Here is an 11,795-nt window from a genome sequence, read left to right as displayed (position 1 = left end):
CTCTCCTTTGTGGCTATCTATACTAATAGTAAATATAAACCTGTTTTGAATCAGAGATGCTGGTGTTTTTTCTCTGAAGTTGGAACCAAGAAGTAAAGTAGTTTCTAACAATATTTGCTGATTATAGCTACTCATTACAATAATGAATAACTAATCAAAGAAGTAAATATTTGTCAATAGTAAAATGTGTTTTTAGGCTAAATAAGCAATATTCAGAGTACAAAGTGTTACAAAACGGAATACTTGCCACCTTTCCCACTGCCTCTATCCTATTATTCAGCTAACCAGCTTCTCAGGAACAAATCCTTTACATGTTTGTTGAGTTAGAAGGGTGATCTGTAACAAGCTGCTTAGTCCTCTTAATAACACTCCATGTAAATACAAGTTTACTATGGGTCAGAAAAATACTGTTTGCTGAACATGGTAATTACATTCAAACACATGTGAGAGGGCATCCACATAGAAATGAGAAATGTAACCAAAATAGGAGATGTGTCACGTCAAAAGAATTAAATAAAGGTAATGGGAACTAAGTTTCTCATGATAAGATAGGGGACAGAAATAAAAAAGGAGGAAACTAGAGGAAATTTATAGTGTTGTAATGAAATTAGTGCTATAAAGTATGAAATCGTCATCCGTATATATACACAGAGATACTGACATATAGAGGTGTGCATACATGTTTATATGTATACTTTAGCTTGTCTACTGATAAGATATGGGAGCTATGATAGGTCAAGTGGCAATAAGTGATCCAGTTCCAGACTTCGGATTTCTAAATAATATACTCCACTGAGCCTGGAACATCATGCACCAAGAAGAAAGGAAATGCTCCAAAACGAATGGGAAATAATAAAAGAACACAGAAGCTAGCTGCAGTGGCTGTCCCTAGCTAAGTGAGTGTGAATAAGAAAAGTTACACTGATAAAAATGGATCATAATTCAAGGAAGAAAAGAGGGAAATGTGAGTTACCCCTAAAAAAACCAAAAAACAAAAAAAGAACAAACTGAATGATGAATAATGGGATAACTTACATGGTCTCATGTTACACAAAATAATCTATAATTACTTATAAGTAAGTAATTAAAAGGAACAAGTAGTTTGATGAAAAGTCTAGCAGATATTTTCTAATTAAAAATGATATGCCTATGGTCAGTACATGGAAAATTCTTTTTTGTTTGTTTTTTGGGGGTCCACAACAGGTGGCTTTTAGGCTTACTCCTGGCTCTGCATGCAGGGACCAGTTTTCACATGCTTGGGAATGGGAGTGTAGGGGCAACATGTGATGCTGGGTATGGAACCTGGATCAGCCATGTACAAGGCAAAAATCCTACATATTATTATATATTAGATATTATACATACACAATATATTACATTTACGTTAATATACTAATTGTATATTACTAACAGTATTATAGAATATAACACAACATCATAAAATACATGAACAAATGTTAATTAACAATAATACATTTAGTTATATATATTATTATAGCTGTGCTATAGCTTTGGCCAAGTACCTGAAAAAATTTAAATGAAATGCCATCTGACAGATTCAATGACAAGCACATAGAATCACTTCTATGATACAACTTCTAAAGTAAAATAACCTCAATAAAGTATTAAAAAAAATAATAGTGGACAAGCAAAATTACACATTTCACAAAATAATCGGTATGTGACCTTCAGAAGAATTGGGGACAAAAATAATGATCAAGTACGTCTCTGTACTGAATGAAAGTAATAACAGAAATAAAAATTAAATGCAGTATGCAATTCTGAAGAGGAGAATTTGTATGGAGATCCTAAGTGCAACAACTGGTAGAACAAGACTGGGATATGTGAACTGGATGATAGTAGTAACATACTAATATTAACTCTTTGATTTTGATGTTTTATTATATATGACAAGTGCCCCTGTCTGTAGGATATATAGACTAAAAAGTACTTGTGAGATGGAACACTGTAATAGCGACTTCCTCCCAATAGGTCAGAAAAAATATTCTCTTTGGGTTGTCTGTTCATGATCATATTTCTTAAAAAAGAAAAAAATTGTTTCATGAGTTTGTAAGTTTTAGCTTCTAACCTGCTAGCCTTTTGTAGCACCAGGATCCTGCATATGAGATACACAATATAAATCACGTGGCTTCCATGTAAATAGTATCCTGGAAGGTAGTATGTGTAGAAGAGACTGATTAGAAATCTATAAAAAATAGTTCAGTGAAAAATAAATTAAAGTGGTAGGAATGGTGATATCAGAGAAATAAAAATTACCTAAGTAATGAAAAATCTGAATTCAAAAGACTGTATTCTGAAAGGGGAGAGTGAAAGCAATGGTATAATGCAACACTGTCCAACCTTTTTACAGTAGCAGACTGGCACCTGTCCTATTTAGCAGTCCATGGAGTATGTTACAGTCAAGGCAGCAGGCAATTAGTTTTCAAACTTTTTAGAGTTGTGGACTGGTACTGGTCTGCAAACCAGTGACTGAAGAACACTGGCACAAGGAGTGATTCCTAGGGTTTTGCACAAAACTATGCAGATAGTATCTAATAAAATTAACTGGGGCAAGGTGGGCTAGCTCGGGATGGTAAAAATCTTTAAATACATTTAATTTGAAGCATTTTTAAAACATTTTATTGAAGATGCTATGCTAGGAGTATGAGTCTAAAATTTAAAACAAGAGGTAGGGCATGAGATCTGGCTTAATTTAGAGGACATTACTTGCAAGTACCTTTGATTTCAGGCAAAAAGAGAAAAAAGGTAAAATTATCCAAGAAGAAAGCGCCAGACTGAGAAGAAAAGATGGTCTGAAATAAAACTTGAAAGACTAGGAAATGAAGGGCTAGAAAGAGTAATTTTAAAGGTGCAGTAGAAAAAAATATATAAAAAGAAATCAGCGAATGTGGTATTTGAAAGAAAAAAGTGACAAAATTTCAAGAAGTTAACATGGAGTTCATTTTACAGCAAAGTCATGTAAAACAAGAACAGAGAGTATCCATAAATTGTAATGATACTGACATTTACATACTGTCATTGTTACGTACAAAGTATAAGCCAGATGGGTGAGCTGGGAAGTGTCAGAAGGTAAGAAGAAAATTGAGATAATAAACATAGATGCTAGCCCTTGAGAAGATAATTTTAAGGAAAGGAACAAACAGAATGGTAGACTGAGTGGAATGCAGAGTTCAAAAAGGTTTGATTATTTTGAGAAACCAGGGCATATTAAAATGCTGGTTGTAGGGTAGGAAATAAAATCACAAAGATAAAGTTAATGACAGAGAAAGGAGAAAACTGCAAATGTGGACTTTCTCAATTTCATATTGGAGTTCGTCATATAGATCCAAATAATTTCACATATTCTTATTTAGAAAAGGTAAAGTGCTTTTTAAATTCTATCACTAGATCAATATCGCAGATGGGGGGTGGGGGGTGACGGGACACTGGTGCTGGGAAATGTACACTGGTGGAGGAGCGGATGTTGGAACACTGACTGAAAGCCAACCATGAACAGCTTTGGAATGCTCTATCCCACAATACAAAAGTTAAAAAAAAAACCTAATCTGTACAGTGTATTTAGAAAAATAGGATATTCAAGTATCTAACCCTATCTGAAGTCCGAAGAAGTTAGATGACTTGATTTATCTCAAATTCACCTTGTTACCATAAGATTCAGTTATGGCCCAATGACTTCTGGTTTTTGTGACACACTCAGCAGTGCTTAGGGTGTACTCTTGGCTCTGTCCTCAGGGATCACTCCTAGTGAGCTCGGGAGACCACATGGGTGCTGGGGTGTCAGTTGCACGCAAGGTAAACATCCTACCCACTGTACTGTCTCTCCAGTCCATACACTTTTGATATTAAACCCCATGCTCTTTTTATGATCCCTATGTGACTATATATTCTTACTGAGGCACTGTGAAAAGTGTATTTAAATCAAAAGAAGAGTTAAGGTAGGGAGAAGGAGATACAGTTTGAAGAAGAGTGGCTAGAATCTAAGGTTCTTGCTTCACATAGTGCTTATTCTGTTTTTCTACAGCCCTGAATGTAATTTCGCTTATTAAAAACAAAGGTGGTGAGTCTCGGGCCGGGGCCGGTGCCAGCTTGAGCTCCGCCGAGATTCGACCCGGGTGGCCATGTCTTTGCACAGCCGCTTTGCTGCTGAACAACCAGGATCCAAAGCCAGCTATGTTACTTGGGGTCCCAACGAGTGCTTGCAGCCATGTCTCCAGACTGTGAACTAAGCTTTTGCCCCATGCTGGCTAAGTGGGGAAATATCCTTCTTCCTTGGTTTTTCTTACCTCCGGGAGGAAGCGGTGTGGCATCCACACAATTATGGAACTTTTAAACAGGTATGAACTTGGTGGCGCGGGGAAAAGAAAACAAAAACAAAAAACAAAAAACAAAGGTGGGGGCAGTCATAATACAGCACGTATAGTGTTTGCCTTGAACATGGTTGATCTGGGTTCGATCTCTGACATCCCATATGGTGTCCTATACACTGCCAGGAGTAATTCCTGAGTGCAGAGCCAGGAGTAACCCCTGAGCATCGCTGTGTGTGACCCCAAAAAGCAAAATCAAGAGGAGCTGAAAAGTAAATTGCCCTGTACGTAGCCGACTTGGGTTTGATTCTCGGCATCCCATATGGTCCCTGAGTACCACATTGCCAGGAGTGATTCCTGAGTGCAGAGCCAGAAGTAAGACCTGAGCAAATCTGGTGTGGGCCCAAAACCAAAATAAATAAATTATATTAAAAAAAAAAACCCTCAGCTAATAGACAATGATTATATATATACATAATGTACATTTTATTTTTTTAAATTATTTTTTATTTTTTTGCTTTTTTGGGTCCCACCCGGCAATGCACAGGGGTTACTCCTGGCTCTGCACTCAGGAATTACTCCTGGCGGTGCTCAGAGGACCATATGGGATGCTGGGATTCGAACCTGGGTTGGTCGCATGCAAGGCAGACGCCCTACCCGCTGTGCTATCGCTCCAGCCCCCATAATGTACATTTTAAAACATTCTTATTGAGAGGCCAGAGAAACAGTACAAGATTTGCCTTGCATGCACTGACCCCAGTTTGATACCTGGCACTACATTTGATTCCCATGCCCCAAGCACCACCAGGAGTGATCCCTGAGTACAAAGAGCAGCTCCTAAGCACTTGCCAAACCCCTCAATTCCCCCCCAAAGATTATATTTACCGAGTAATAGCGCTGAAAAGCCCACGGATTCTTGCTTTATGTCGAGAAACAAAAGCTTCTGTAAAAATTACTCCTCTATTATCAAGATCAATGTGTCCATTGATAATTCTACCGAGTCGATGAGTTAGTGCCTGGGGATAAAAAACACATTTTGTTAATTTAAGAGAACAAAATTACACATAAACATTTATATTTATACTCTGTGTATTTGTAGTCTTATAAAAATCATGCCCTTTACTGGTACTATAATAATCATGTGATTGAGAAATTCCAAGAGGCAAAAATTTACAAAATTTCTAAGCTAAATGAAGATGTGAAATATACGATTCATCATCTCATGCAGAGCCAACAAATGAATAAACTTAACTACTGATATGCCCAAGACTGCATGCTACTTGCTAATTTGGGTTATTCCTAATGCAAAATAAAATTGATTTCCTAGATACAGGCAAACTAAAACATATAGCTAGCCAAAACACAAACAGGATCTTGGAAAAGATTCTATTTGAGCTTATGGCTCTAATGTAGAGAAAAAAAAATTTATTCTAAGATTCTACCATCTAGTAAAACAGTAAAACATTGGCCTAAATATTAACTTCTCTGGTCTAAGTTATCTATGCCCAGAGATCTAAATTGACAGATTTGGTAACTCGTGAATATTTCTCCACAGTTATACTCAGATTGGAGAAATAAATCTGTATCTAATTCACATCCTAAAATAAATCTACTGAGGTCAACCTGGGGATTGAAATCAGGTCTCCTTTAAGAGAGGCCTGTGCTTTGTCACATGAGTGGGATTCCCTAGACCCTTTTTATTAGTTATTGTTTAATATATAACTGTACAGTAATATTCTGTAATATTCTGATTCAAGTTTCTATATGTATTTACTTATATACCTGTTATTGTATCAAAGTAGACCTATAACTGAAAATGATGTTTTTCTCTAGGTTCATGAAGATTATAATCGTTGCTAATTGGTTTTATCAGAGACATCAATTTAACAAGAAGCATCATAAAAATACGTTGCTGAATCAATAAACACTTGCAAAAGTGTACTAATGGTAAGAAAATCTAAGTTTTCTGCTTATTAATTAATCTAAAACATAATTAAACTTAAAAAAAATAAATACCTGTGTCAGAAAATTTCCAGGAAGATCATAGGTTTTGCACAGTTCTGATATAGTAACCTGACCACTTTCTTGCAATTTATCATTCACCTCTTCTGCTAACCGATCTAAGTAGTTCCTAATATTTTTAAAAGAAAAAAAATTAAAAGACATTAAGAATGATTTCCCTCTACTATTTTATATTCTAAAAGTCATTTTCTCATCAATGTAACTAAATATACCTTTAGTCAAATTATAAATGCCAAAAACACTGTAATAATGAAAAATTTAAAGTTACTCTATTGATTATTTTGGAGAAAATTTGGTTTCAAAGTTAAGATTATGCCAGAAAGATTGCAAAAATCATATTCTTATCATTTTTATGATACAAGAAAACTGACTTTATATTATTTCCAAATACTCTGTACAATCAACTACTTACTTTTAAGAAAAATAAAACAAAATTACAAACTGGTTACAGCTATACTAAATGTAGTATTTAAAAATATACAGTGTTACTAAATATTGTACTTACTCATCTATTAGTTGTCCCAACACTAGTTGAACATGCTTTTCTGACTTAATAATGTCACTTATTCTATTTTCAATATGAGTCAAGTCCACATTAATGACCTGAAAGATAAATAAAGATATGATTGGTAAAAAATTTACATTAAAAAAATTTATATTAGCTTTCAAGTTTGAAATGATATATATCTAAGATTATCATTCTAAAATTTTTTAAAAGAAATTGCAATCTATTTCAAATATAAAAATCCAAAAACAAAAGAGATTCTCTACTTTCAGTAGTGATCTGTACCTGTTACTCTTTGCTTCAGCAAAAAACTAAAATTTCACATAAGAATTGACAGCTTTCTGAATACAGTATAACTGTTTTTTCTAAAAATTGCTTTTTATATTTTTGTTAACATCAATGTACTTAAAAATATGAAAACACAAAACCAGCGATTTTTCCCCTTATATAATTACCTTGTAATTACAAAAAAAGACAGCTATAAGCTTATATGGCAAAGAATGAACATATTGACTGAGAAAGAACTTATGAAATAGATATCAGAACTTCTAGGTTAAAAAAATGGACCAGTGAACATTATATGAATTATTTCTCTAGAAGCATACATGTCTGTATTTTTATTTATTTATCTTTTGACGAATCACCGTGAGGTACGCATGTCTGTAAATATATATATGTATATATATATATATATATATATATATTTTGCATTTTGAGTCACACCTGGTGATGCACAGGACTTACTCCTGGTTCATGCACTCAGGAATCACTTCTGGCTGTGCTTGGGGAACCATACGGGATGTTGGGAATTGAACCCAGGTTGGCTGCGTCCAAGGCAAACACCCTACCCACTGTGCTATCACTCCAGCCTCTATAAATATTTTTAAGGTATTAAAATGGCAGATAAAAATTAAGAGATCAAGAGAAAAATGTATAAATTAAAATTTACCTGTTGAAGATCAACAATGTTTACTCGACCTAGTTTAAAGAAAAGACACTTGTTTAAAGTACTTGTTAGTTCATAACAGTCGAAAACTATAAATATTAATAAAGTTACATTAAGAAATGTCTAGGTTCTTTTTCTATAAAGGACGGTGAACATACTGAATGCATTTAAATACAGACGATTAGCTGAATAAATCTTTGCATATGTGAAGACATAGGAATTGTTTACTTTCAAAGTTTTACTTGTCATATCAAATCAATTACAAATACCAGTGGATAAATCAGCTGGTGAGAAGTATCTCCCATTACAGTGTTCATACACTGCCAACAAAGAGAACTGAATTTAGACAAATTTTTTTTCAGTATTTTTGAAACTGGAAGTCAGTTTTATACTTCTCAGCAAAATACATCTGTTAAGGATTACAAATTATAAAAACACCGAATTAGCTCTATTCAGGAAGATTTTAAAAAAAACCAAATATATTCAATAATATTTAAGCAAGAGTTGTTCTCATAGTTGTTTCTGTTTTGCTCCATGTTTAAATTTCCTGTGGTTTAAATTTTAAAAAGATCAGACAAAGTAAAAATTATATGTTCTCGTAATGATACTTACTACAATGATAAGTGTAGCACTGTATGATGAGATTTTCTTAATTTGCAAATAAATACTCAAAGGAAAGTTCAAAAGAGGGGTGTGGAGGTGGCAGCAGGTGATAGTAGCACCCTATGCTGGTGGGGCTCTGTACCAAGCACCACATATGTTCCACCACACACCAGGAGTGATTCAGCAACACAGAGCCAGGAAAAAGCCAGAGCACCACTGGGTCTAGCCCAAACAGAAAAATTAAAGTGTGTGTGTGGGGGGGGGGAGTGTAATCTAGCCTTGGATTATTTCAAGAATGCATATTCCTTAAAAATGTTTTCTCTCCTTTTTAATTACCACCAGAAATAGGCAGTGAGTTACTCTCTCCTGAGTCACGGAATAAATTTACAAACTATGAAGTAACAGTTAATTCGCATACATAACTCAGTAAAAGTGATCTTCTGCAAAGTAACAAATGCGGTTATTTAAGTTATATGATTGTGTTCGGTAGAACCTATAAAGATATTGCACTGTAGCACTGTCATCCCGTTGTTTGACTTGCTAGAGCGGGCACCAGAAACGTTTTCATTGTGAGATTCGTTGTTACTCTTTTTGGCATATCCAATACTGGATAGACTGCCAGGCTCTGCCGTGGGGGCAGGATACTCTCAGTAGCTTGCCAGGCTCTCTGAGAGGGACATAGGAATCAAACCGTGTAGGCCCAGTGCAAGGCAAACAGCCTACCTGCTGTGCTATCACTCCTATAAAGATATTCAGATTGGGTATTATGTCAACAATTGAGAAAGGTGTCCAAAAACTGCAAATAATTATTTAAGGATTTAATACTTCTCTTTCCAATTAAAAAAATAAAAGAAAAAGAAAAAAGTTAAGCAAGCACTTACCGCCTCGGACATGTAGTTCATCTCTCATTTCTCTACTAATTTGGGCGGGAGTGATATATTCTTTTCCATCAAGTGTGTGAACCACGTCCAGCTGTCTCTGAGCAATCAATTTAGTTACAATTTCAATGCAATTACGCTCTGATAACCTGAAGCATACAAGAAAAATTAAGTTTTAAAAGTATACTTGATACATATGGTGCTCAATAAACTCAACAGGATGTGGGAAAACGGGCTTTTAAGTTACCAAGTTCTGTTTTCTATTACAAAATGTCTTATTATTATCATATTATTATCATAACAGTACAATGCAGCAAGTTAAAGCTCTTTGGAAGTAAGCAAGATGACGGGCACTAAAACCATGTACTTAATGGGTACAGATCACCTTATTACAGATCGCAAGTCTGTCTAGATCTGCTACTAATCTTCAAATCCGAACAGAACGGTGCCCTATTTTAACTTCCGCAACAGAAACAAGAAAAAAAAAACGGGCAGAATTTTTAAATTGAGTGCCACTTGCCTCCTTCTTCAGTGGTCTGTAGACTCGGCCTTTCAGATGGGAAAACCCTAAGGGCAACTGTTACCCAAGCACGGAACCCTGTGCCTCAGTTTGCCCTCAGTGCCAGTCAGAGCATTAGGGAGTATAGTCTTCAGAGAACCCAGAAGGAACAAAGAAACTTGTAATCAATGGACCAAAGAAAGCAACCAAACCAACAGCACTCTGTGTGTGTGTGTGTGTGTGTGTGTGTGTGTACACAAACAGGCACCTGACACATGCTCCAAAGAAACCAGCCAAACCAAGCATTCTGCCAGCACTCTGTGTGTGTGTGTGTGTGTGTGTGTGTGTGTGTCTGTGTCTGTGTGTCTGTATTTCTAAACAGGCACCTGACACATGCCTCAAAGGTTAAGTGATTTGGATGGGAAATTAATCAGTGTCCTTTCAAAGACGCTAGACTCGGGGCCTCGCCCATCTGCAGAGGTGGCCCCCAAAGACAAAAAGCCTGGCATTTGCCAAGCGCTCTGCTCCAGGCCCCCTTTGCTGCCAGCTCTCCCCGGCTCAGGGAGCACAGCAGGGGAAGCACTGCCACCGTGACTGGATGACAGGTCTGGCTCGGGAGCGCCCGCCTGCACCGCCGGGAGCCACCGGCCCAGGCCACGGCCAGGAGGGGGGCACGCCAGGTCCAGGGGACAGCGGGGCGCGGCGGGCAGAGCCCGGGGGCCGCAGGAGGTGGCAGGTGCCCCGTGCACAGGACTCAGCTCAGAACCGCCGATCTCTTTATTTTCCCGGCTGGGAAATGCCGGGATTTCCCAAGGATCGGGGTGGGGAGGGTGGGGGTGGGAGCTTGCGGGCCTCGGGTCTTTTGACGGGGCCGCCAAGGGGCTCTGGTGGACTCGAGAGAGAAGGAGGGAGGGTCGGGCACCTCTGCGTGGCCTCCGCGAACTGCGCCCGCTGGAAGTCGGCCGCCAGCCGCCTGATCTCTTCCCAGGCGTCCGCCATCACGGATTCGCACTCGTCCGGCTGCCGAGGAAGTGCAGACACGTCAGCCCAAAAGGCCGCGGGAGGCGACGCGGAACGGGCCGCGCAGAGGGACAAGAAACGCCGCCTCCCAGCAAGGACGCCGAACGCGCGGCCCGGGCCGGGAGGGGGCGGGCCCCGCGGAGCCGAGGCCACGCCCACCCGCGCGCGGGCTCTGCACTGGGAGTGCAGTGACTCGCGCTGGGAGTGCTGTAACTCGCTCTGGGAGTCAGATCGCCTGGTTTGGGGCCGGGTGTGCCAGGGAACTAGAAGAAGGGCCACGTTAGAAGCGTGTAATCTAACGTGTTGGCTTTATTCCTGATGTCGGGAGTGAATTTAAGCGTAGGGATAATCTAGATAACCACTTTTTTTTTTATTTAAACCTGGACGGGCTTGTGCTTGCAGCTGGCCTCCCCTCTTTGGTTGCTATCAAGAACGTGATGACCCTCTTTATAGGGAATTTAGTTAATTTTTTTTTTCTTCCTAAAGAATTTGTCTTGAGGTACAGGATTTACAGTACTATTTATTATATTGTTTCATGCATACATCATTATTACCTGGGCCCAGATTTGTCTTTGGGGGACATTATTGAAGGCAAGAGATTGATTTATATTTACTTGCACAAAGATGTGCAAGTAATTCGCATACCATTAAGTCTATGTATTTTTTTTTAATGTAGGTTAGAACCTCTTCAAATTCTCTTACGTGATGAAGCAGTTCTCTCATACAATGAAATAAAATATAGAGCAAGGAGCAAGTTGATTTTGCTCTCCCCTATAATCGGTTTAGTAAGTAAAGTAGATATTTTCTTCAGAGTGATTTTTTCTTTTCCCTTTTATCGTTGTTTTTTACTCTTTAAAAACAATTACTCCTGAAAGATTACAGACAGGAAAATAAAAACATGAGAAAACTTAGATGACAGTGTGGCTGATGATGAAAGTCTTCACTCATGAAAGAAGGATTTGATAAGCTGGACTTCGTTAAAAGAAAAAACTGCTGG

General features: G+C 37.9%; 1 protein-coding gene across 2 annotated transcripts in view; it reads right to left on the bottom strand.

Moving 5' to 3' along the window:
• The window catches only part of UFL1 (UFM1 specific ligase 1), a 33,280-nt gene extending 22,424 nt beyond the window's left edge, over positions 1-10,856 (bottom strand). The window contains exons 1-6 of one of the 2 annotated variants that reach the window (XM_004605678.2): positions 10,701-10,856; positions 9,283-9,428; positions 7,802-7,830; positions 6,853-6,950; positions 6,342-6,456; positions 5,211-5,341 (exon numbers count right to left, since the gene is read on the bottom strand). In XM_004605678.2, coding sequence (XP_004605735.2) covers positions 5,211-5,341; positions 6,342-6,456; positions 6,853-6,950; positions 7,802-7,830; positions 9,283-9,428; positions 10,701-10,777 — 596 coding nt within the window. In that variant the 5' untranslated portion in view covers positions 10,778-10,856. Of the gene's footprint in view, positions 1-5,210; positions 5,342-6,341; positions 6,457-6,852; positions 6,951-7,801; positions 7,831-9,282; positions 9,429-10,700 lie in introns of those variants that run through there. The other variant, XM_055136860.1, reaches the window with a different exon arrangement.
• Positions 10,857-11,795: the final 939 nt, after the last annotated feature.

Source organism: Sorex araneus, chromosome 4 (genome assembly GCF_027595985.1).
Source record: "Sorex araneus isolate mSorAra2 chromosome 4, mSorAra2.pri, whole genome shotgun sequence".
Classification (NCBI taxonomy): Eukaryota; Metazoa; Chordata; class Mammalia; order Eulipotyphla; family Soricidae; genus Sorex; species Sorex araneus.
This window is presented reverse-complemented; position numbering and strand designations above follow the sequence as displayed.